Source organism: Melospiza melodia, chromosome Z (assembly GCF_035770615.1).
Source record: "Melospiza melodia melodia isolate bMelMel2 chromosome Z, bMelMel2.pri, whole genome shotgun sequence".
Lineage (NCBI taxonomy): Eukaryota > Metazoa > Chordata > Aves > Passeriformes > Passerellidae > Melospiza > Melospiza melodia.
In genome coordinates, this window is record NC_086226.1 from 49,929,565 (window position 1) to 49,957,068 (window position 27,504).

At 37.3% G+C, this 27,504-nt stretch overlaps 1 protein-coding gene across 3 annotated transcripts in view; it reads right to left on the reverse strand.

The window, feature by feature from the left end:
* BNC2 (basonuclin zinc finger protein 2) overlaps positions 1 to 27,504 on the reverse strand; it is a 322,321-nt gene that overhangs the window by 76,281 nt on the left and 218,536 nt on the right. For all 3 annotated transcript variants that reach the window (XM_063180396.1, XM_063180397.1, XM_063180398.1), the window contains exon 4: positions 18,011 to 18,246. In XM_063180396.1, coding sequence (XP_063036466.1) covers positions 18,011 to 18,246 — 236 coding nt within the window. The remainder of the gene's footprint in view (positions 1 to 18,010; positions 18,247 to 27,504) is intronic.

The following is a 27,504-nucleotide window of genomic DNA, read 5'->3' on the forward strand; positions in this document are numbered from 1 at the left end:
GACTTGATAAACTGAGTCTGGAGAGCCAATGGGCCTGGAGGTCATTTGGTGTTTCTAACTTGTTTTTGAGCATTTAAAACTATAAAGCAAAACAATTTTTTTTAACAGAACAGAAGGTAACGACGTCGCACAAGAATGTTGCTCTTCAGTTAGGTTTTTTTCTCCTTCTCTTAAACATCCACTGGTTTGGACCTGATCCACTAGCACTTTATATTCTCCTGAGAAGCAGCTGGAAAGTGCCAAACCACTAAGTTTTTTTTTTTTTTAACCCCACTGTGTCCGGCAGAAAGCAAGTACTTCAAACCAAAGAATGAGAGCAATAGAGCAAACCAGTAATGTGCATAACTATCTGAGAAATCATGCCTGTTTTTTTAAGAGCAACCTCTGAAGAGATAGGGGAGACTGTGAGTCAATGTGATTTCATGTGGATGCGTGTAAATTTAAAGATTTCTTTGATGAATGACTCCTCACACAAACAGAGGTTCAAGAAAAAAAAAAGGTGTGACAGAGAGAAAAGTAAAAAAGAAAATATATTGGTAATAAAATTAGATACAGATGCTTTTTTCTTTGACAAACAACAACTGGAGCCGGAAACTTAGGAAGACATTTTGTACCTAAAGGGATCCACAAAACAACACAGGATAGCTGGTGTGCAGTAAGGTAAAATATTTCTAAAATTTAAAGTGGAACCTAAATATTCCAAATCAACATAGAATTTGATTTTTTTGGAAAAAAAAAAAGAGTGTTCTATTTATCTATGAGCCTCCAGCCCTTGTTGGTCTCATGATTTTCTCTGCAATACAGCATCCTTCTCTTTTGTGTGACAGGACCAGAAACTGACAGAAAGAAATGAAGCGAGTGAACAGCTATCAGAGTGACATTATAACACCAATGAGAGAGAACACATGTAAGAGAAGAGCTCTCAAGAACATATAAATATATAATAGAGCCCTGGAACACTTAATAATTAATTGTGAGGAAGAAGCTTTTATTTCAACAAAAAGAAAGGCTCCTAACCAGCAGCCCCATGAGAGTGGAACAGTCCACTATACTGATGCCCAACAGAACCATGCCAGTTCTTCACAAGGTGAAGTTCGCCTTTCATACTTGGTCAGGATCACTTCAATGCACTGCCTGCCTTGCATCCTCAAGTAACGTCTGATACCTGCCTTCTGTGGTGATTTCCTGCCTGCAGTGGAATTGCTCCCAGCCACTTCAGTGGGCTCTGCACCTAAACCAATAAAGTCAGCAATCTAATTTATCTAGTAGGATAATGAGTATTAAAAGATGCCATAACTAGGGGTCAAATAGTCCACTGCTGGTTCACCTCACTGAAGTGCTACTTTAGGGAAGTTAATTCTGCTAAGTTAGTGTTCCTCACTGGATATTATCACTCAATTTGTAACCCAGATGAAAAGTCTTAAGTACACATGTGAAGAATCAGTGGTGCTCATCGATTAATAATGTGCCTCCATAGAATCAGTGGTTTTGACTACTACAAAGAGTTTGAAAGAGTATTCCACCTTCAGGTCTCTTTGCATGGGACGCCTCCCTCTAAGAGTTGTCATTTAATCACCATCCAAATGAACTCAATACAGGCACTTTCTCCTAATAATGCCTTGCTCAAGGCAATCCTCCAGTGCGACTCCTGAGGAAAAACTCTGTTTTTAATTGATTTATTAGAAGGCCAGGTTGGATCAGACCCTGGACAACCTGTTCAAGTGAAAGATGTCCCCACCTATGGCAAATATTTGCAAGTAACTTTACATTAGCAAATAATTAAAGCTCAGTATTCCAAATATCACCATATTAATGCTGTTAAATGGTGCAAGTTGCTTTCTGTCAGTTTCCTTATTTAGGAAATAAGTAAAGTAGAAACTGTATTTATTCAACACCTAAAAAAATAATGTGGCAACCTACATATCACTTCAGAGCACCTCTCCAAAGCACTACCCTTGATCATGGGACCTGACACTTTTTTGCCTTGACCCCAATGATTTCCTGTTCACAGACAGCACCATGCTTACAGTTAAGCTTCTTCTACAGAAGAAGATCAGGTAACAGTAAATTCCCCAGTCAGAGCTTCTTAGGAAAGGAAGCATATTATTCTCAAAGGGTTTAGTAGTCTGTTAGGTAGAGTAATGGAGTAAAAACATAACCTTTTATAACAAGGTGTCAACCAAACTCAATTGTATCTTCCCTCCCGTTCCACTATATAGGTAGATGGTACAGTCTCAGCTCTCTTTTTGTACAGATTTCTGGAGGATGGACATTGAGGGTCTTTTTACTACCACAGTAAAAAGAAAGAGTAAGACCAATCTTTTAGCATTAAATGGAGGTGTGCACATACTTACTACATATAATAGTTCAAAATAATTCCAGAGTTACACTTTCAGTGAAATCAACATGGCTGAGTGAGACTTGACTTAAGACAGTTTGTAAGGTGTCTCAGTGTGTGCAGCAGACAACATTACACTTCCCGAAGGCAAGGCCTGGCGTGCAGTCAGCGATGAGAGGGGACAATTGAGCTGCCTAGCGCTGGAACCATCAGCGCAATTTCCCGCAAGTCAGGAATATGAAACAGCACAGCTGCTGGGATGAGTGAATAGCTGAAGGAGCTTGTGTGAGCTTCAATAGCAGGCAGGAGCAGTGCTCCGCTGTGAATGACAAGTGATGGGCCAAATCACTGGGGAGTTACCGATGAGTTATTAATGGTGACAGGTACACTACCTGGGAGACAGGTTGAGAGGGGAAAAAGATTATTTATAAGCGAATAGTTAACAGCTGTACCCACTGCTAAGCATTACATGGATGCCACAAACTGTAGAATTCAAATCTTGGGTTATTCAAGCACGAACAACTGCCTGTCACCAAACTGCAACGCATCGGTACAAATTAAGGTGGGAGAGACGAGACGAGGCTGGAATGTTGCCTTGCTCAAGTAGGCAATGTCATCACAGAGTGCAGATAAGAGCAAGAGAAGGGCTGAGATAACCATGAGGTGAAATATGGTTCTTAATAATAATGATGAATTTACAAGAACAGCTTTTTAATTTTTCCTGAGGGCTTTTGGAAGAGAACAGATGCTGAATATGTCCTGTACTGACATGAATATTTTCAAAGAAGTTTTCTTTTGAAATGAGAAGTAATATATTTCTATTGTGGAGATAATTTCTTCTATCTCCGTCCCCCTCCCAGGTTTGAAAGACACATTGTTAAGCTTATAATATAACATTCTTACAATGCCTACAATAATATAGTCACCTAGTTTTTTCCCAAAGGAATGAAGCATTGTAGTAGTGAGTATATTATGAGTTGCCTGAACAAAAACCTTAATAAACTATTTCTCTAGTACAATTCTGAACCGAAAGGAGCAGGGAATACAAACCAAATAAAACCCCAAAACACCCAAAAAACCCCCATACACACAAACACACCTCCCCCCATTAGGAATTTGGAAATGTTTTCATAATGTGAACATGATCATGAAAGAAACTGTTTTTGAGTCCTTTCCTATTCCACTGCAAAGATGTGTCTCTGCAGTAACTGCTTACATGCAAGGAGAAAACCTAAGAAATAATTTGATAGCTTTTCTTGTGGGCTTTTAATGCAGTAGAGGAGTTAAATACCTGCAAGATCAGCCAGGTTCCAAGACAAGAAGCAGGTGGTTCACTGACTTCTAGGTTTGCACAAAGCACAGGCTGGAAATCACCCACTAGATATCTGAACAGAGACAACTTTTCCCTGCAACAAAATGTGCCAAATGACTAATCTTAAAAAAAAGAAAAAAAAAAAAAAAGAAAAAAAGGGGAGAAAATTAGGAAAAGCATTAACAATCTAAATGCTTAAGCTTAAAACTTTAAAATCCAGTTTTTCTTGAAATAGCGTCTCACACAGACTCTAAAATAAGAAAAGTAAGAAAAAAAGAAGGCTAGTCAGCGACACATGGGTTCCTCCAAGGTAGAGGGAGAAAACTGTTTTTATCTATGGTTACTGCCTCTTCTCATTTCTATACCACAGGGACACTGTGCTCTTGTACACTCTAGAGGAGGGAGATATGTGAGCCAGAAAAGGTTCACACTTCAAGAAGCTTCTAAGGCTTTAAAATATAAAGGCAGAAACTGATTCAGCATTGTAACTGTTTTCAGGATTTAGTCCAAATCTTTCAGTTTTAGCATTCCAAAATGAACATCACTAAAAGGCAAATAGTCCTCTACATGTGTGTATTGGGGGTGGATGTGACGTTAGTAAAACTTACTCATTACTTTCTTCCTGATATTCATAATATTTAAATATCTCTCCTTCTCTGTTTCATTCTGGTTCTTATGGAAAGCTGCTATGATTCCTCAGTGTCTGAACTTCTCACACTGTGAATCAATACTTAAATATATTATCAAAGCAAGTGAGATAGTTACATTTTATCTTTACAATTGATCATTATTTTTATTAAATACTATGCTTTGTGGAAACTGCTTTTCACACAACTTTTGAGCATAAAAGAAACACGACATCATTTTTAAAGGTTTAGTAAGAGATTTGGGAACTGAACATTAGTGGAGTTTTCCATTAGTATAATTCTGAAATAATACATTTATTTCCCTAGATATTGATTAAATCTTTGTTTCTTTTCCATCCTACTTTTAATTTTTTTTTTATATTTAAAAGTCGCATGCTAGAGAACCTAGTCTAAAGGCATAGGAAACCCAAGTCAAATTTCAGAGAGTGAAATTTGAAAAGTTAATTCCCAAAGCTTTACTGTCAAAAAGCATGGAATTTACAGTGAGCAAGGTGAGCTTAGTTTTGATCCCTACATTTCAATTAAACAGTGTCTTACTGCACAAGTTTTTTTCCATTTGTTACAAGCAGTTTGCCTCTGAATGAGAATTTTCTTTCTTGTATTCATAGATAGAAATTGAAATATCAATTTCTTTGATTTCTCTTTAGGGGTAGGCCTCTGAATTTAGAAGCCTGTGTTTTGATACCCAAGTTTGCATGAAGATATCAGTGCCTGTTGCTATTATGCACCAAAAAGGAAAACAAACTTATTTTTAAAAACTGTAAATGCAAAAAGAATAACTTCAAGATTTTGTTGTCTACCTTTCAGCAAAAACAAACCAAAACCAAACAAACCAACAAAGTCACAAGGATTACTGCAATGCTTATGGTGCAAACCATAAGTATGGAATTTTTTCTTCAGTCTACATTATTTACCATGTTATTGGGTCAAAATTAATGCTCTAAGGATTATACAGAACACTGTATTTTTTTCCCCTCCACACACTTGGTCCATCCACCAAAGAAGGTCTCCTTTTTCTCCTCCCAACATAATGCAGTACTATTTGTTTTTTTATGGATTCATTTTAAGTTTTTGTGTGACACAAAGGACAAGCTGCCAACAGAAATAAAAAGCCAGGATACAAGGAAGGAGAGCTGGTTTCTAAACATGCCAAAGTTTGTTGGAAATGTAAGATTCAAGGACTTTTCCCTTCCCTGTATTTGATTCTAGATGTGCTGTACTCCTCATGCTACCCCAGTTCATCATGTATTAACAAGTACTTGCAAGCAAGTCCCCTTTTCCACAGAAGGTATTTGGTAAATGATGTCCACATGTTTCAAAGGGAACAGAAACTCATACCTTAACTTGTATGTACTACGTAATCAGGTTAGCAGGCTGGTCACAGTCTTGGTTCACTGTGCAGCCAGAGTCAACGAGTTGTGCTCTAGGGTGGCCTGGAGCCACCCAGCTAGAGGGAAATGAATTGGGGATGCAGAAGCTATCCATAGCTGAGCAACAGACACTGGGGAGGGGGTGGCAGGGTGGGAAAGGACCTTGTGCTCAACATCGTTTTTGAACTCACCCTGGAGAATCCCAGCTTAGGGCCGGAAAGACAGAAAGAAAAAGGAAAGGGAAAGGAAGGGAAGGGAAGGGAAGGGAAGGGAAGGGAAGGGAAGGGAAGGGAAGGGAAGGGAAGGGAAGGGAAGGGAAGGGAAGGGAAGGGAAGGGAAGGGAAGGGAAGGGAAGGGAAGGGAAGGGAAGGGAAGGGAAGGGAAGGGAAGGGAAGGGAAGGGAAGGGAAGGGAAGGGAAGGGAAGGGAAGGGAAGGGAAGGGAAGGGAAGGGAAGGGAAGGGAAGGGAAGGAAAGGAAGGAAAGGAAAGGAAAGGAAAGGAAAGGAAAGGAAAGGAAAGGAAAGGAAAGGAAAGGAAAGGAAAGGAAAGGAAAGGAAAGGAAAGGAAAGGAAAGGAAAGGAAGAAAGGAAAGGAAAGGAAAGGAAAGGAAAGGAAAGGAAAGGAAAGGAAAAGAAAAAGAAAAAGAAAAAGAAAAAGAGAAAAGAAAAAGAGAAAAGAAAAAGAAAAAGAGAAAAGAAAAAGAAAAAGAGAAAAGAAAAAGAAAAAGAGAAAAGAAAAAGAAAAAGAAAAAGAAAAAGAAAAAGAAAAAGAAAAAGAAAAAGAAAAAGAAAAAGAAAAAGAAAAAGAAAAAGAAAAAGAAAAAGAAAAAGAGAAAAGAAAAAGAAAAAGAGAAAGAGAAAGAAAGAAAGAAAGAAAGAAAGAAAGAAAGAAAGAAAGAAAGAAAGAAAGAAAGAAAGAAAGAAAGAAAGAAAGAAAGAAAGAAAGAAAGAAAGAAAGAAAGAAAGAAAGAAAGAAAGAAGAAGAAAGAAAGAAAGAGAAAGAAAGAAAAAGAAAAAACTTTCTACAGTGCAGTAGCTGCTGAAATTCTAATGCAATTATCTTGTATGAACTGACGGTAAACACTGTGCTGAAGTAAAAATGGGTACCTTTGTCAAGAACTCACAGAGTGCTACAGCATAAAGCAGACTGGTGGTGGGGAAAAGCCTCACAGACACACACCTAAAGACTGATGTAACTAGTACTGGAAATTCTTACTGTTTTTCTGAAGTTATTATTCAGGCATGTGAGCATATGTATAATTTAATTTTGAATTGTCAGGTTGAGGGACTTAAGCACCTCAAACTGGATTGACATTAAAATTCTTCAAATGTGCTTCAAAGCCTATAAAATTTTCCAGTGCACTGGTACTTATCTTGCACTCCCAACAAATCTCATTATTATTATCACTTATTATTGATACAATAATCAGTTCTATGCTAAGGTATTATATTTTCATTGAACTATTTCATCCTGCAGGTTAATATTCACCAAAAAAACAACAAACCAAAGAAACTAAAAAGCTTTGGCTCATCCTGTACAATCAATTTCCTAGCCATACGTGGCTGGGGGAACACATGCTTCTCATGCTTCAGCCCCCAAATGAAGACTGGAAATGACTAGGTCTGAGATTGCATAAACGGCAAAATGGGCTGCTGTTCTATCTCTGGACAGCCCCATGTCTGCTGGTCAGCTGTCCCAGAAGAGCTTCTTGCATTCTCTAACATCCAGGTTCTCTGCAGCCTCACAACAAATACAATACCATGAGCAATCTTCTACAGACCTTATTAATTTCTCACTCTTTTTGTACCAAGAAACATATCTCTGCCTCCAGCTGTGGGAGAAAATTAATGTCATGGGTCTTATCTGCATTACCTCACAACCCTTTGAACCTACAAATGAGAGAGAAGAGCTCTGTTTTGCGTGCTGTGGTACAGTTTGAAATGCTCCTATCAATAGGAAACCAGTTCCCACATGGAAAGCAACCAAATTAGTACTAGTTAAATTCTCTCACCCCAAATTTAGTTTTATTTTATGAAATCCTTTCTAAAAGAGATGGGTTGGACAAAAGAATTTGTGTGGATCACAACATTACATACTCAGCATGAACAGAGCAAGTTTTCCCAGGCATTGCCCTATCTACTTTTAAACAGTCTGAGAGCTTTTAATGGAAAGCCTGGTGCAACATAAGCTACATTAAAAGCAACCAGATGAGTGGCCTTATTTCTTCTATTCCTGTTTTCAGCACCGTATGTCAACCTGGACACAACTTACGGACATTCAAAATCCAGAATGCATGGATAAAAGTGTAATTATGTTAATTCTACGACCATATCTACATAACTACTCAAGCTACAGAGATACAAACAAACCCAGCAAGCTGACATATACTGGGCCAGCAGTTTCAAAAATCTACTTGTGCTACAAATTACTTCCTTTTGTGCAGACAACTGCCACTCAGTAACAGAGGTTTCCACACCCTTTTTCCACGCCCTTTCCAGTAGATGGAATGCAAGACTTCAGGGTGCAATTCTGGCAAGATTCGTCATGAAGCAGCCACTAAGACAGGATAGAAAAAGACATACCTTGCCCTACTATAAAAGATAAAAATGAACTAATGACATGGAATCTTTCTCTTCTATTTGATAAAAAAATTATTTAAAAAATTTCCTGAAATTACTGTTCCAGTGATGGTGATGTTTTAGAATTTTACTAAAGAATAATCATAATTACACATTCCATTTCATTAGAGGATCTCAAAGCACTTCATAAACATTAATTAACAACATCCAAGTATAAATTGGGATGATTAGAACATTTTGTTAAAGCTGTGGGGGAGGAGAAAAAAAATCAAACTGAAGCACAAAGGACTTGTGCAGCAAGTTAATATATCAGAGCCAGTAGAATAATACACGCTTCTTGGATTCAAGCTAAGTATTCAAAATTCTAGAACATGGGGCAAAATGACAGGCAAATCAGAGAAGATTTTTCCGCACAGGAAAGAAAAGTGAATTTCTTAATTAAAATATGGGAGTTCATCTTCATTAGAATCAAAATGTACCTTGATAAGTAAAAGGGGGTTGTCTGTCTACATTCAATGCTGTCCTCTTACTGCCTAGAAGGCAACAGTAAGTGTTCATGACATTTACCCCTCCTAATAAGAGTCACTCACACTTCACTGTTATTCCTTGTTATTGCTCAGGACAGGCACTAGCACCTCATTGAAAGATCAGTGCTGCAAGGGAAAAAAGTCCCCTTGAGATCCCTTGGACTTCAAGAAAAACAGTAAATCAACCGATGCTGGACGGATGACAAGTTTGATTCTCTGTGGCCCTTCTTGATTCCTAAATGTCTGTGGACCTAAATTTCCTAAGTGCCTGAAGTCAGGGCTGACACACAGACAATCAAAACCACATCTAAACTCAAAGCAAGAGGTTTCTAAACTGGAAAAATATTAGATCCATTTAAGTGTCATGGTCTGGACTCCATACTCTCTGATTGAGTTAATCTCCATTGATGTGTAGCTGAATGGTTAATATCACAACCTTATCACCTCCAGGACCATGATTTGAATTCAGCCCAAGGTTCTCTGCAAAGCAAGTAGCCTATAAAAAGCAGAAGTTCTAATCTCTGAGCTGCTTTTTGTGAGAAGAATTATGTTAATTCCTCAGATTCTTGGCACAACCCACTCCCCTCCACAGGCAGGAGGGGAGTGGGTTTCTTTATTTTGTAACAGGTCACTGCATTTCCTACAAGAAAACTGAGGTGAACAGTAACCCCAAGATCCTGTCCTCAACTCAGTGGTGATATTTGTTTGACATAGTGCAGGATATGTTCTGGTAGAGGCTTCAACATGGCATTGTGAGTAAGAAAAGTGATTTTCCAGGCTACCCAGAAAGCCCTTCTCTCCCCTCCCTTCATCCACAGAGAATCAATCTCAAACCCAGAGATTTTTGTCAAAGACACACACAATCACAATCAATTAAAAATATAAATACAATTTATAGCTTGTGAAAGTACACGTATATATGCACAAATATACATATATATGCACAAACACACATACAGACACTCATACATATTTGAAGGAAAATGTGATTGTAAATGGTTAATAGAAATTGAACCACATTCTGAAGCAAGAAAGCTGGAAATAGTTTCCTCCTTGGCTTACCTGCCAAGACCCAAGTTCAGGGCTCTGTTTCTTCTGAAATGCTTGATGGCATCACTCACACCTAAAACAGCCTAGGGAATGAACTATTCCTCCCGCCTCCTTCATTCTTCACTCTGCTTTGGGTGTTTGTGATTTCATCAACTATCACAAGAGAGACACAGGATCATGAACTCAGGCCTTGGCAGGTGAAGAGATTTTCAGCTCCATTTTAAAAAGCAAGCACACATGGTCCTGGCACATGCCTGACAGACCTTCAGTAACAGACACTTCCATGCTCTGCAGTCTATTAGCTGTGCAAAAAGTACATCAGCAGGATCACAGCTAGTAGGATCACCCTAGTCAGTACACAATCCAGATAGAACAAACACACCTACAGAGAAGTCCCTCTCTTTCTTTCTCCCCCCCCCCTTTTTTTTTTGACTGACAGCCATAAATGTTTTCCATTAAACGGCCACCTTTACATTTCTGAGCAATGTGAAGTGCTATGGCTATAAAGGCTAACTATTGCAGAGTAGTCATTAGGAACTAGCATGATGCATACTGCTGTTGATTACCAGGGTTATACAGCCCTCTGCTTCATTACCCTTGCAAGATGCAAGACACAGAGCAGCAATAGCACAGCTCTCCAGCTGCACATATTCTGGAAAACCCAATGATCTTTGCATGTACTGAGACATCTGTTGTCATGTAACTTGTTCTGCTGGCATTCAGAAGTGATCCAGCCATCAAACTGGACTTTATTTTTGTTGTTGCTTAGTTAAAGTGTGAACCATGATGAATATCCTGATGTGGTACTAATGTGATCAGTAGTGTTACTATTAGAGGTACAGCACCAAAAGCATCAGAGAGGTGTTAGGCAAGATACTGCAGATACAGAAAAAATCTGAAAGTACTCCACACTGCAGAAGAAGTGGCATTGCTTTGCTCAAACACACCACAGTGCTTCCTATCTCTCTTTTTAGTCTTTTAAGGTTTATCTGAGCTTTTTCCACCTTCTGTTTAGGGTAAAGATAGAATAGTCACACCTAGATTAGAGCAGCTAAGAAGAATACTGAAGAGGAAGGGGCATGGAAGAGAATCTCTCTCCACAGAAGTGTAGGGGAATCATACTGAACTGACACACAGGGGAGAAGAGAAACTCTTCCAGAGTGTCAAATATTAGCATACAGTGATGCCATGGGAGGAATAGAACACTCAGGAGATGGACATCTAACAGATCCTTTTCATCTTCTTGTGCTAAAGAGGCAAAATCAGAGAACAAGAGGAAGTGAAACTACGGTGAGGCTCAAGATGGGAAGAACTAAAAAAGGGAGGGAAATGGGAGGCAATGACAAAAGAAAAGATAAGGAAGCTGAAGTGGAAAAAGAGGAACAAAGGAAGAGAGAGGCTCAAAGAAAAAGAAACAGGCAGAGCATCTACAAAAGAGACACTTTTAAATCCCATGTGTACTGCAGGACTAGATGTCTGGATAAATGTTACCCAGCTTTGAGTCTTGGTTGCTCTGAGGCCCCGGTTGAAAAACATCAGAACTAAAGAACACACATGAGCGCTAACAATATCCACAAGGAAGAAAAGAAAGCACAAGACAGAACTGTATCTAACAAAAATGAAAAAAAACCATAATAATCCGTAAAAAGGCAGCTCTCTTCATTATCAAGTAATTAAATGTGGGTGGCAGTTATTAAGGGTAAGACAATTTTGTATGTATCGTAGATTGTACTTTGGCATCATTAAAATCTTTACCAGATAAACTTCTTAATCTTTATCTGCATCACTTTTACAAGTATGGAGTTTTTTAATAAAAAAAGGCATGCTACTCATAGAGGCATGGAAAGAAAAAGTGACTACTTCTTTAAAACACATGGAAATCCTCCAGTGGCCACAGCTAAAAGAGTGTAAAGTATTAAGTAAGGTATTGGCAAATAGACCAATGAGGAAGCAATCCCAATAAAATAGATACAAAACCTTCACAAATAAATTTTCTTTTTTTATTATTCATATGTGTAACTGTCAATTAATATTTGCGGGGTTACAACAGTCAACTTTTTTTTTTTTTTTTTTGTGAAATTTAGTTGCCTATTTCTCTTAATTTTCTTTAACAAATAATATAGCATACCAACCTTTTAATGGTGTTTTTGTTGTGAGAGACAAAAACAGTAAAATAACTTGACAGTACTTGGGGAAATAAAGCTGAAAAAAATTTTCATGACTCATGATTATAGATAGCAGACTACATTGAACTGAAAGTATGATATCATCACTGCAGCAGCCTGACACTCCATGTCTACATTGCAAAAGCTCATATTAGAGCTTCTTCTTATTTGTTTTCCTTCTAATGTTCTTTATGTTTAAGCACTGGAGGCTGTTTGACAAGCTGTTAAATTAAATAGTCCTTGCGATTGGGTTCTACAGCAAAAGTTCAAAGATCTTAAATTATTTCAGACAGAAAAACTAAGACTCTATAAAGTCTCTAAAAGAGGTTAGAGAGCAACAGAACCCATCCTTTTCTGAAATCCTCCACAGACAAGCCAATGGTGGGCAATATTTAAGTTTAAGAACAGTAAAGCAATTTCTGTCTGTGCAAACGGTTAATATTTAAAAGGTGAAGTGCTAAGGGACTACTTTGAGAAAGAAAAGAAAAGAAATTAGGAATGATAGCATTGAAGATGCTGAAGTTTCCATCTTTGGTCTTTACCCAAATATCTTCATTTAATCTGGATGTAAAAATAGTATGCATGAACAAGTGGTGGTAAACTAGTACAGAAACCAAATTACCTATACTACCAAGAGAAAAAATGTTTTACAAAAATTTGAGAAACTCTCAAATATAACTGACAATATTAGTTATATATATGCTGGTATATATATATGCTGATATATATATATATCAATATATGTGAGCAGGTAGTTTGAATATGCATTTAGCTAATTTTTACTTTAAAATCTCAGAACTGAATTACTTAAACACTGCTATTTATTTAATAATTTCAATGAGTTTGTTTTACTTAATGGGATTTTGGTTTTTTGAAAAGATGTCTTAAACTGCCTGCACCTCCCCACTCTCTGCCTGGAACCATTATACCTTCTGAGAGCATGCCTTCTTAGCTGACTTCTTGCTGTACAGTTGCTTTAGGACTACAGAACAAGCACAACAATAAAAGACTAGACTAATTTTTCTAAAGCAAACTAATAAATTTGAATTTTGCCATTTTTCAGAATTGATTTTGCTACATATAAGACCTTCATTTAGCATTAGTGATTCCCCATGCAATGTCCAGTAAATGAACTTTTGTGAGTGAGTCTCCTTTTGGATCTATAAAATATCCACAGTCTTCCAGCTGGCTTTAGTTTTGACTTTGTTCTGTGTTTTTTATTTTTAAAAATTTCTCATAGCTGTGGGTGGCACCAGAGAGTCTGGCAGCTAAAACATTGCCTATGAGCTACTGACTAATCTACTTTTTTCAAGGACATGATGATAAGAATGGAACTCCTAGACCATTTTTGCTAATTTTGCCAATGTTCTATTCTGTGTCTCTGCTTCCTTCTTTGTATTGTAAAGAAAATATGTATTTTCATCTTTTTCACTAAGAGAGTACAATTATTTGACCACAAAACAGTTAAAAAAGTGTTGAGCTGTTACTCAAACACTGAATCATTATTTGCACTGAGTCAGTTTATGGCCTCTAAGTTGTAATCACATGTCCTGTCTTCTGCAGCTGGACCAGTGTAAAAGCTGAGTGCCCCAGCGGCTCACTGCTAGTGGCACAATTGCTCTCTAGCCCTCTCCTCTTGGAATAATGAGCATTAACTTACACATGTTTAGAAGGAGGATTTTTCTAACCTGGTTTGTTTAAAGAGAACCTGGCTAGAGAGCAATTACACATGTAGCTACACTAGCACATGGATGGGGCAGAGCATTCTCCCCAACCCTGTGATCTCTGGTGGATCACACAACAGCTGGCAAAGTTACCTCTTCTCGCAGCTTAGCTGGAATTAAACCAGGGACGGAGACTCACAGTTGAGCTGCTCTTTACAGAAGATGTAACATCATTCAAATCAACAGACAGACTAGCCATATACATCTCTTTGAGTATCATGTGCAGTATCTGACCCAAAACACCCACTGTTCTTGACAAAATTTTTTGGCATGTAAAAGACATGGGAAGTTAGGTGTTCCCAAAAGAGGAAACTTACAGGCTCACTATCGACTGCATACGGGTCAATACCAAATACAGTAAATTAGTTCCTTGAGGTAGAAAAAAGCAACTCTAAAATCTGAGGCACTCTGAATTCCTATGGAGCAAACACAATCCAGAATGTTCCTTTATGCCAAAAAGTTTTTCTGAGGATCAGTTCTAAAGATGAGAGAACAGCTCCTCTGCCAAGACATTAATCCTGTGATGGTCTGATGAGATTGGTGACCAAATTGTCACTAACACTTCATTGATAGGCATCTATTCACTAGAAACTCAATTTATTGCATGGAGGCCAGAGAATCTTGCCAGGTCTTAATGCCTTTCAGCCATTACTGGCAATATTGTGACTGTGCCCAAACGTGGAAGGCGTGATCAAATTACCTCTGTGGCTTCAGGGTTCCTTGACTTCCTGTGCTCTATTAATGCATCCACTGAATGAAGGCATAAATACTGTTTTTTTTCTCTGCCCATTGTTTTTTAATTTGCTATTTGGAAACATTATTAGTCAAAATGAAGGTATTACAAATAATCCCATCCACTGTGCAGCATTAATAAACAACTGTTTTTCTCTTGTTTCTCCAGTGGAGCAAACCATGAGCTTTTTCTCTAAAGTTACAAGGAAAAAATTGTGAGGTTTGCAGGGTGGTTGCTCATTTTGTTGGTTATCAAGGTCTTTTTCGTTGGTTGGTTGGATGGTTGGTTGGTTGTGGAAATCATCAGACAACAGTAATTGACTTTGAGTGGATACATCTACCCTACTCCTCAAAACGCCTCCATTTAGAGAAAATGTTAAAATATTTTAACACTTTCATCCTACTGAGGGCACATTCAGCACAAGTGGATGTCTTAGACCATCCCAAAGCATAAAACTCAAGTTTTGTGCCAGTTTAAAAAATCTCTTGCATGGTAGTCAATAAACACTGGAACTCAAACCTGGACAAAGTATTCTGGAATCTGTTACAACCATTACCTTTTTCTAATCTATTACTTCTCTCAGTCCTTGCTACTAAGCTTCCTGTTTTTCTTCCCCTGAGGAAAAAAACAGGAAAACAGTGATTCTGTAAAGTTACAAGTGAAAAATAATATTTTTACTAGATTGCGCTTCTCTAACTACACTACCATAGTAAACCTTTTCCTACAGATATATATTTCTGCATTTGGTGTACAATGAGAATGTATGAATGTATGGTAAATTTACTAGAATTGACTGCAATTAGGTGATAACTTAGGTGGGTTTGGACAGACAAGGTAAAAAGAACTGTAATTCCTGACTGAGAGTCAAATGTTCCTCAGTTAACTGCATGATGGCCTATCAACAGTCCCATAGTTTGTGATACTCTGGATAATTTGTTTTGGTACTTGATGTTTTTGAAACTCCTGTATGATGCTTACAACATTTTATTCAGTTTTCTGTATGCAAAAGCTGAGTCTGAAAGCCTCAAACAAGTCTGAAAAGTTTCAGTCTATAATGATAAGCTTCATGGAACAATGTCTTTTGCCCAAAGAAGACATTACCTGTATGCACTTTTACTGTGCTTGTGTTACTACACATTTCCTTTCAAATTTCCCTGCACAGCTCTTTCTCCTTTATAACAGATACTTTCAATAGAACTATTTTTAAAGAAGACATTTTTATTATCATTGATTTAATTCATTTTTCCAACATTTCTCTGCATGTATGTTTTACTAAGAATTTTCCTTTTCTGCCGTATACTGAGTTTTCTAGCTTTAATGGAAACAACAAAACACTTTTTGCCGAGAGATCCTGTGGAGACATTCAAAAGCCATCTGGACAAGGTCCTGGACAAACAGTTCTAGGTGGCTCTGCTTGGACAGAAGGTTTGGACAACATGACCTCCCTTCTAACCTTTAGCAGTGTGTGATTTTTTGAAATTAGACAGCTAAATTAACAGGGATGCTCGACTACACACCTATCATAGGTCTTCATTCACTCATTAGGAAAATCCACAGTCGAGTGCTAATGAAGTCAATATGTGGCAAGTCTGTAACAGCTGCCTTTAACTTTCACTGGTAATTGTTCTCATTTAAATGGCATAATATTCAATATACTGTTGTTGAATATAGTAATGCCAAAATTCATGCCTTAGGGGCTACAGTGTGACTGACTTTTAGCTGGATAAACTGAACTGTGACCTAATGGGATATTACAGGCCTTTACACCTTTCAGATTCATAGGTCACAGTCTCAGTCTGTATAAACATCTATGTAATTATATCACAAGCCATTCTTGCATATATTGAGTCATTCCAAAAGATAGTTTAAAAAAATCAATATGAGCATGATTCAACGGCCTTTAAAACAAGAAGGCTACTGATTTCAGTCTGTCTTCTTGTCTGTAAGAAACAAAGAATTACATTCCATGCTTGGAATATATTAACCCTAATTATTAATCACATTTAGTAACCAGATTTCTAATATTATATTTTAAAAACGATATTTTTTTTACATTAATTCCTTTACAAATCAAATTTCTTCAGCTCTCCAGATCAGTAGCATTCAGAATCCAGGAATCTAAAATATGATGCAATATGCACATTATAACAGTATATATCTCTGTAGATATCCCTCATGTATCCATCTTAATTATATATCATATGTAAAATGTATAAATACATAATATCATACATTTATATCATACAAACATCATAGATATCTGCTGTACAAATATGATGGATATATCCTTATATGTTAATTTTAGATTGGTAATGGAAAAAAAGGATTCTGTTCTATTTCAATAGGTGTAACACTTAGCCTTTACAAAATAGATGCCTGAGAGAACCCTGAAACAATTAAAGAGCTCCATTCCATATATGCCCTAACAAGAATAAAACAATTTCACTATTAAAGTGTAAGCTTTTTTAGTTCTCTTTCTCTAGGGCTGTTTTAAAATTCATTATATTTTTCTGCAAAAATCCAAAATATAGGGCATTTAAGAAAATATTTACAAGCACAGAAGGTGAAGTTTTCCGTGGAATCTACATACAGCTAATTTACTTCTTATACACAAAGAACAGAAACCGGAAGACAAATTAAGAAATAGAGTCAGGATTTCTCAGAGCAGGCATAAATCCCATATTTTCAATAAAGTTCTAAGCATGCTATCATTGCCTACAAAATAAAGAAATAAATCAGCAACTAAAATTTTCAAAATTCTTTAGGCATGTCCACTTCAATAACTGGATGCATTCTAGATAATGAAGAGCTCCTACAAAGTCAACAGCAATTAAGAGAATTCAGAATTATGTAGTATTAGGTGATTAATCAGAAATAGTCCTACAAAATGTAAAAATTTACTATGGAATTTAATAGATTATGAAATTTTTCAGATAAGCAGCTATATGTATATTTATGACCATACCCATAAAACAAGCCTGTCCAGCTTTTTGTTGAACATATTTTTTTTCTTCTGATTGTCTATTTCAACTAAAATGCACACAATACTTTATTTAAAGCTATACTTTAAAAATGGCCTTATTAAAAGGATTTTCCTGTTTATACATAAGGATACTTTCCAATATAGTCATGGTCACAACCCTAATTTCATCTATACATTTTTAGGTATCTTTCTAAAGACAGAAAGAAAAGATGACAGAGCTGCTGACTTGCATCTTAGTTTCCCAAGTCAAACAGTAGCCCTTGAAAACTTGGCAGCTGCCTTTGATGGCCAGATCATGCTTGCAGGTAGCTAACCTCAGTATTTGCAGTATTTAAGGCATTTCCTACAATAAACATAAGCAAGTACAAATAAATACTATGGTATGAAGGCACCTGTATTTTTTTAGCTTAGGAAAAATTGAATATTTTATTTTGCCAGCACCATCATTAGGCTTCAACATGCCAGACTAAATTCACTTCATATTCTACTTTCCATCTTGGGTGCACCATCACTACATCCATACATCAACAACAACAAAATCAATTTACTGGGTTTGAAAGCATGCTTTGCTTTATTTCCTACCTGAAGAATGTAGCCTCGAACGTAGTCTCGCAGTGTCCAGCCTAAGCCATGTAGAATATGCAACACCTCCTCTTGCTTCAGTACACTGAAGAGTCGGTCAAGCAGTATCTTCAGCCTCACAGGCACAGCCTGAGTACCGTAGAGCATCAGGCTGCTGATGTCAAACACAACATTGGACTGCACAATCTCCACTTGGGTTGGGTGGTAGAGGTGCTGAGTACTAAGTTTGTCCAAGGCTGAAAGAAAAGGGGTCAAGTATAAGGAAAGAGCAAAGAAAAAAAAAGACAAGTAAACGACTCCAAAGAGTCATGTGGCAGATACACTTATTTTCCAGAGAAATATCACCTGGATGATTCATAGAAACATAGAGTCACAGAATAGTTTGTGTTGGAAGGGACACTTAAAGATCAGATAATCCACTCCTCTGCCATGGGGACCTCTTCAACTAGATCAGGTTGCTCAAAGCCTCATGCTACCTGAATATTTTCATGGATGGGGCATCTACAGCTTCATTGGGCAACTACCTTAATGCCTCAACATTTCTGGAAAAATCTCTTTTATATGTAATCTAAATCTACTCTCCTCTTTCCAGCTTAAAGCCATTACCTATTGTCCAACCACTACATGCCCTTGCCAAAAGTATCTTCCCAGCTTTTTGGTAGGCCCCCTTTCTTTTGAAAGCCTAATAAGGTCATCAAGGAGCCTTGCCTAAGCTTTTTTTTCAACTTCTCCCCTGGCTGAAGGATTCCAACTCTTCCAGCCTTTCCTCAAAGGACGGGGCCTCCATCCCTTTGATCATCTTGGTGGTCTTCCCTGGACTTGCTCCAACAGGTGTATGTCTTTCCTTTGCTCAGAACCCCAGACTACTACTAGTAGTAGGGCACTGCTACTCCAGGTGGCATTTCACCAGAGGGGAGCAGAGGGGCAGGATCATCTACCACACCCTGCTGGCAATGCTGCTTTTGTTGCAGCCCAGGGTATGGTCGGCTTTCTGGGCTGCAGGAGCACATTGTTGAGTCATGGTCAGCTTTTCACCCACTGAAGCTTCCCAGGTCCTTCCCTGAAGTTCTACTCTCCAGGAGTTCATCTCTCATTGTGTACTTGGGCTTGTGATTGCCCTGACACAGATGCAACACCTTGACCTTGTTGAACCTCATGAGGTTGATATGGGTCCACTACCTCAAGCTTGTCCAGGTCCCTCTGTATGGCATCCTGCTGTGTCAACTACACCACTCAGCTTTGTGTGATCTGCAAATTTGCTGATGGCCTCACCATGTCATTGATGAAGACACTAAACAATACTGGTCCCGGTATGGACTCCTGATGGATGCCAGTCATCACTAAGGGATCCTTTTTCACAGACGCAGTCCAAAACAGCCCTAGTTTCCAAAGGTCACACGTAATTTTAATTGCTATGGCAGAAGGGTTCTCAGGTGAGACTCAGAAACTACAGTACTCATAGTTCAAGAGAAATTTATGATTAACTAATGACCAAGACTGAAGCAATGCCAAATTGAATGGGACTGTTAAAGATTTGATACTTAATCTCTAGAGGAAAAAAATAAAACAGATACTCCCTTAACTCCAGTCTCTTAAACGTGTTAAAACTAAGGCTTCTGATTTACCAAAAATTTGATCATTAATTCACTGCTACTAGAGCTGGATAGTTCTTTTCACCTGGCTTTATGAATTCCATGTTATTCACTGTGATTTGAATTTGAATAATTCATAATAAGGGAAATTTACAGGAGGAAGGTAATTCTTATCCCCTCGTGAAGTTAAAAAAGATGGAATTGCATATGACATCATGCATTCTATGATGTATCAATGTTTATATTCAATTTTATTTCTACTTTATGAACTATTTTGCAGCACCTAAGCTTCTCTTCTTCTCCAAACAAAATTTCTGAGCATTTAAAACAATCTCATAGGGACTTCTCCTGTACTTGGTTTCTTCTTGTCTTAGGGTCACTAGAGAGTTCATGTACTGTTGATAAATTGCCTTCTTACATCCAGAGCGCAAAGGCCCTTATCATTTACTTGCTGGCTTCATTCACCACGTTTACTCCAAGGACTACATTGTCAAAGAGTTCCAGTTTCCTCATACTTCATTTCTTGCAACTGAATTGTCTGATCTTTCCTATTCTACTGGCTAAGTCAATTTTGAATAAATAGTTTGAAAAATTAATTTCACATTCAAACAAGATAAGAAATTGGCAAGCCTACGGACTTCAGTCCTACGTGTCTCCACAGGACATTTACACTGCAGAACATGAAGAGCAGAATCTTTTCTTCCAAAAGCTCTTCTTCCAAACTACTACACCTATGTAGGCTTCATGATGTAGGACTAATTTTTTTACAAGGTCTAATGAATGAGATTTGACTGAAGCTTAAGCAGGTTAAATACCGTTCTGCTTTCTTCCCACCCCATTTTACATATGATCTTCTTCTAAGATGCTAAGATGGTTATTTTGCTACTGCCATAATAGATGTGTAATGAAAGCTCTTGGCTAGAAAAGCCAAGAAAATTGATATTTTTATTCTGCAGGTTGAGCAGTATGTGTGGTGATATGTATATATGTGTATCTGAGGGACTAATCAACCATTTAGAAGCAATAAAATAAGGATTTTTTTTTCTAATACTAGCATTGCTCACAGTAGGAAGGGTGTAAATAGTTTGGAGTTTCCAATAGACACTCTGTAAGAACACCTTCTAACAGACTATTGAAATTATTGAGCAGATCTGGATCACCCTGAGCTTTTCAACTTCAGTCTTACAGAAAAGGGTCCAAAGATATTAACTGGCTTCTCCAAGTTTATGCAAATTTAGACTAGAACCAAGACATGAATGGATATTTTCTGAACACTTTATGTTTTTTAATGACTGAATCATACTGTATTTCTAATGTATCCAAATATTTGTTTTTGTTTCTCTCTTCTTAACAGCAAATACCATGCCTGCAGTGAGGAAAAAGAAGTTCTTCCATTTAAAGAAGACTTGTCATGCTGAGGATGTTAAGATCATTATTCTACTGTGGTCCAAGTGAGAATGACTATAAGACATCTTTATCTAAGGATTCTCAGGTGGATGAAAGATCTAACAGCTTTTAATTTCTCTAACAATAAGATTACAAAACTCTGTGGACTTCATTTAAGGTGACCATATAACAGCTTTGGAAAGGTTGAGGTGGAATGGAAGAGGGGAGAAACCAATAAAGTCTTTTTTAAATAACTAAGCATACTCTTTGACCAGCTGATAGAAATTTTTGCAATCTAACCTGTACTATTCCGTTAAACTGCAATATTAATTTTTTAGCAGCATTATCCATAGACACCTGCTTCTCAACACACACACACAAATACTAATTAGCATAATATTGGAACAACATTCCAAGTGACAGTGATATTATCTCCAATTTTGATTTGTGGCCTTATTATATGTATTAAATAATAAACAAGCAGCAAATTTTATCCTTTTCAAGTACAGGTCAGGATATGCATTAATATGTGGAATTTATAACACAACAAAACATATATTATTGCATGGGTACATAAGAACATTTGCAAGCTAAAGACAAACCTCCTGGTACATGAAAATAAAAAGGTTGTAAATTAAATGAAAGGAAACAGAGTTGTGTTCATATGGGAAATTACTGTAAAATTCTGAAATTCTTTCAGAAAAATAACTATTGATATCCCTTCAAATTGTCACAACAAAAATTCTCTCTCTAATTTGCAATTTATAAACATTTTTGTGTTTCTTTAAAAGATTGCTACGAATGTAGTTGACAGAATTTTTGTAGTATTTCTCATTTCTCTTCTGATACCCTTAGTGAACTAATGCCAGTGTTCTAGGTGGATTCAAGAGGTCATTTATGTTGATAGACTCTTTTTCAGGTAAGAGGTAAGGAAGTATCTATCTTGTTGGTTTTCTGTAAAGAAAGGAGTATTAGCTTTAGCCTTCTCGACAAATTTCTGATTCTTGTCAAATCTCTGCATAAACAGCTGTATTCTGATGCCCTGAATTGCCCACATAATTTCAAGTGGATAATGCATTCCTCATCACTTTCTGCTCTAAACCATTGGTTTAATTTATACAGGCTAGTAAACAATGAACTGTTTTAAAGGTGAGTACATTCAACAATATCTGCAGGAGTTTATGGTTTCATAAGCACTAAGAAGGTTTCAAGATTAAATATGCTAAACAAAAGAATGTGCTCTATCCTACCTGAAAATGACATAAACAGATGTGTCTTTATTATCAGTGACTGAATATCACAAAGCACACATAAGAAGTCCCTTCCTGGTGCAGCATGAGGTATTACTGACCCTTTGTACAGTTCCAGCAGGATCAAAAGTTCACCTCTGCATGTTTGAGACATTTTAGTTGTAACCTGCACAATCTTTTCCAAAACCATGACTGAGATCAGTTATGTATTTAAACTAAGACAGGTACCCTTTTTTAACAATGCAATTTAATTGTCAGCACTGCCCTGATAGTCTCATATTCTTTAATTCAGTTTATGTGAAAAGGTGCTCTCTGATACAGGAAGAAGAGATCTAACTAATCTTAAAATTACATAGTTGCTGAGCAATCAACATTTTCATGGAGTGGCCTAAAAATACCCCTGTGTTTTACTCTGACAACACTCAGTCAAGTAACATTTCTGTGGTGAATTCCCAATTTCAAGTACTTCAGAAATTAAAACTGTTTTAAAGGGGGGGAGTAGCAAGGATTGTGTAGAGGAGATTAAAGATTGCCTTTAACAATGAAAAATCACTAACTGGATAATTAGCACAGGAATTAGGAACCTTTCAACAGTTTTTCCAACTCTGAAGTATCAAGTATGCACCATAATAACTGAGAACATTTTAACTGTAAGAGGCCAAAAATGACCATCTAATCCAGCTACCTGAGCACTCTAGGGCTGATCATCAGTTAAACCATATTGAGGGGATTATCCAAATGACTCTGGAACATGGAGCGGCTTGGAGCATTGACCCCCTCCTTAGGAAGTCTGTGGCTTGACCACCCCCTCATTAAAGAAGTGTTTCCTAATGTCAAGCCTGAACCTCCCCGTTTGCTTATTCACTTTTTAGCTTCTTAAACAGAAAAAAAATCCCTCAGATTTTTTTTACTGAGATTCTGCTCAGTATAATCTCAAATGTCAAAAAAACTTTGGAATTGTTTCAATGTCAATATTAATATTAAGGCCTTCAGCATTCTTATTATGCAATAGTTCAGAAAAAAAAGCTTCAGACATCTTTGCAATAAATCAATGAACTAACTTTTATGTTCCATTTGTAGAGTTGTTTTTTTTTTTTTTTTTTTTTGTTGGTTGGTTTGTTCAGTGTTTTTAAATGTTGTAAAGTAAGGAGGGGAAATGTACCTTATTTATATTTTACTGGAATTTTGAGACTGTGTAATTCAAATGAATTTAAGTACAAAGGATACATTAAAATAAGGCACAACTTCTTTTGCAATTTATCAAAAGACAGAAAACAAAGAAGAGACTTTTATTTTCATCTGTACTGTGTCCAGTTTACAGGCTCAGCTCTGCAAATTTACTCATTGCCCATAGACCCCTTTCTTCCCAATATGCAGTGAAAAAGGTCAACCAAATTAAAAGCCATGCCTCTGAGCAGATTCCATTTTTGCTAAGTAAAAGAAATACAAATATGCAGTGATGAATTTTGCACTTTAGAAGTCTGATTTTTTTTTTGAACAGCTACAATGAAAGCATGACATTTTGCCTTTACTAAATAGAAAAGAATTTAAAATATCCTAGTTTTAATGCAACTGGAGTTGCAAATACACTTACCTCTTGCTAATTTCCTGATCCTAGATAAATATTTTATTAACCTGAGAGGGATGAAAAGGTCTAGTGAAAGGTCTTGGCTGATTTGCCTGTGTATCTCAGAAGACCATAGAGAAGAGTCTATAGGTTGCAAGAGGGCATTATGGATCTCATTCCATTTCAGTTTTAGTTTTGAGCTCTCCAATATATCCACTCTGGATTTTCTGGCATACTGGCTAGCCAGTTTACCAACTTGCCAAAGTTGGATATTGTTGAATACTGTTGGAGTACACAAACACATACAAATGATGATACAAAATTTAACAACCATCATCTTCTTTCTAGATTACTAGATTTGGTCAAGAACAAGAAGATGAAAAAAAAGAAAAGTAGTTTGTGTCTAGACAATAACAAAAACCTTACCAGACATTTTAAAAACCTAAATAACTGGGTCACCTTTTGCAGCAAAAGAAACTAAAATTAGAAGACGGATGAAAGATATAATACCAATATAAAATTATTCCATAATATCATTGCAACAATATTATGTTGAGTGTGGTAAAACAGGTGCAGTATTATTAATGGCAATGTTGAGCAATGCAGTTTACTTTTGATTTTAGTGGTGAAGATGAACAGCATCACATTTTCAGAGTTCAAGATTTTCTCCTTTTTCATCAACGACACAAAAAAAAGCAACAAATCCTTAGTAATGACTAAAACGCTGTAGGGACCACTTATCACAACCATAAGAGGTGGTCTAAAGTAGCCTCCCTCACTCAGTACGTAGATTTAATACCACCTCCCACATGGTGCAATGTGGTGCATTTTGAAGGCAGAAAAAAATTGCTCCTGAAAAATATCATGCTTAGAAAGTGACTAAGGATAAGAAAAGTTTTCCACATCTATTGAAGGACTCCAATATTTTCATAGTGTATGAAATGATCCCGTTCATTCCTGGAGCCAGAGAGTAGGGGACATGAACACTTACATCAGTGTGTGAACATCCTGAATCCTCAGTACAAATTCCAGCTACAACATATCATCCTTTTGTAATCTCTTTTTCACCTCTCTTTTCATTGCTTTCATAATTAATTCCATATAGAAGATAAATGTTCACTAAGACAAAAATCATTGAAGAAGAGCAAGTAAAGAAATTCCAATTCATAGGCAAAATCAATTTTTTTGGGTAACGTCGTTTTCTGTATTTAAAAACTAATAACAGAAACCATTTGCCAAACACACTGAGTCTCTGACTGAGGGACACATATGTGATCTGCTAATTTACAGCTTGCATGTACAGATGTTCACACTTAGTAAAAGGCTTCTTAATAACATTTTAAAATTAAACATGTGTTGATAATAGGTGTTCCAAACCCAAACAACACAGCAACTAAACTGATATGTTTTCATGCCTCACCATGCCTCATGCTCTAACAAAAACCCCCCCCAGCACTTCAGTTGCATGAACACAAAATAAATGTTATTAAAAAAAGACTGAATGAAAACTTTCATTAATTTTTCTGCCTATGATCTGATTCCAAGTTAAAATATCTAGAATGCTACTAGGTTTATGTAGCCGAAAGCAGAACCACAGTTTGTTCACAGACGTTGCTTGCTGTCTGCAATTTTTTTATCCCTTTACAAAACTTTGAACCCCATCCAGCTTTGACACACTGCCTCTTCAGTTAATAACTATCAAGTTTCCCCTTGTCTCCTGTCTACTTTTCTTTGAGGCAATTGCGCACTCAGCACCCCGAGATAATAACACACATCTATAAGATAAAAGCAATGGCATTAATGTAATTGTCTGCCTTTCTCTCTTTAGCCTAATCTTTTTTTTTCTTCAGTTTTGACTGCCTCTGTGACACCTGTTTTTGTCTCCTCTGATCCTACGACAGGTTTTCCGCTGACAAGGTTTTTGCCTGACAGAGATTCTGCCAGACAAGAACATAATAAAATATGAAGAACTGCTTGTCAGAGTTTCTGCCAATGCTCACATGAAATGGATGGGGAGGGGGGGGGGAAAAAAAAGTATCCTGACCTTTTTTTTTTAAAGGGGCCCTATGCTAGTTGCTTTTGGCCTGTCAGGAAAACAGCCTCCCTGGCCAATTCCTGCAAGCCAAACAGGTGTCTTCCTCTATGCTTTCCTTCTGTAGAAAAACATTTTTCTTTGATAGTAGAAAACATGATTGCAAAGAGAAAAAAAAAAATAAAGGGACAAAAAAGAGCCCCAAATGCTTTTCCCCTGAAATTCACGTTATATCTAAATTTATGTAGTGGTACCTCAAAAGCATGTCTTTGATCCAGAATTGCCCATCTAAATTAATAATAAAAATAAAATAGAAGGCTTTTTCTCCCCCCCTTCTTTTTCACAACTAATATATTCAAAGGAACATGCTGAAAAGAACCTTCATACCAAGTTCTCAGAAAAATATCTGGGCTAGAAGTTTCCTGCATAGGCATACAGCAGGAATGAAGACACCTAACTATTGGGACCAGGGTAAAGAAGATGAGAGAGACACTTGTGTGGGCTTTGGACCTTGTAGTACTCTCCATCAGTATGTGCATTGGTGCCTACACAAAAGAGGACTTCAGCTGATTAGTCTGATGATTAGCGATGGAGAAACACATGTAGATTAATCACGTGAGCATTCCAACAAACAGCTGCTTTTGTGTGTCTTGGTATCAGCAGTCTCCTCTGCTGAAGACAGCAGCTATGGATCATGGTGTCACAGTCCTCAGTGCACCAATTTTGCCTGCCAGCTTGGATTCCAAGTCCCGGCGCACAGAGCCCCTGCTAAAGCCCAGGCCTGGACCTTCGCTCCCCTCCTAAACTGCATTGTAGGTGTGTCTGGCTGTAGTGCTGTCCTCTAGATTACCCTCACATTCATGTTACAGCCTGGTCTTCTATCCCACCTTTGGCCCCCATTCTTTTGCTCCTGATTGAAGCCTGTAGATGGACCCTTGACCTGACTATATTCCTTTGCCAGGCCTGAGATTGTCAATGGACACAATTACCAGCTTCTCATTCAGTCTACCATGGTCAGACTTTAATGAATTGTGCTCATGGTGCAGGCATGGCCAGTGCTCTCATCGCCTTTCACTACTGGCTTAGAACCTTTGGTTGGACAGTTCACTTTTGCTGCTCCTTGAAACATAGATTAATTATGTCATTGTTGAAATCTATCATCTATAATGGAAGATGCTAAGTAATCTCTTTCTATTACTTTGATTAATCATTCAACTTTGAACTTTCCAGTCTCTTGCCTCCAAAGCTAAATGTCCCCTTCCTATCAACCATTAACACCTTCTTAAAACTATTCTGTCCCTTAATTATGGCAAGATGGGGTTTAATATGTATCTTAATCATCCTAACATCATTTGGTTGACATATTATACACAGTAAGACATAAGCACATTTGGGAGTCCTGGCCTGTGGTCTGGATTTGGAGGATTTCCATCTTAATCCTAAGATTCCATTAATTGTGATTCACAGTTTTGCAGAAATTCTAAGCAGGAAGGGATTTCTACAGATAGTCTGGTGCAGTCTTCTAATGAAAGCAGGGCCTTAGATTAGTTGGTTCTGCCAAGATGTGTCTTTTATATGTAAACCTGTGGCAGGGGGAGGGGAAATTCCACCTCTTCTCAGACAACCTATTCCATCTTCTATGCGGCCTTGAAAACTGTGATGAAAAT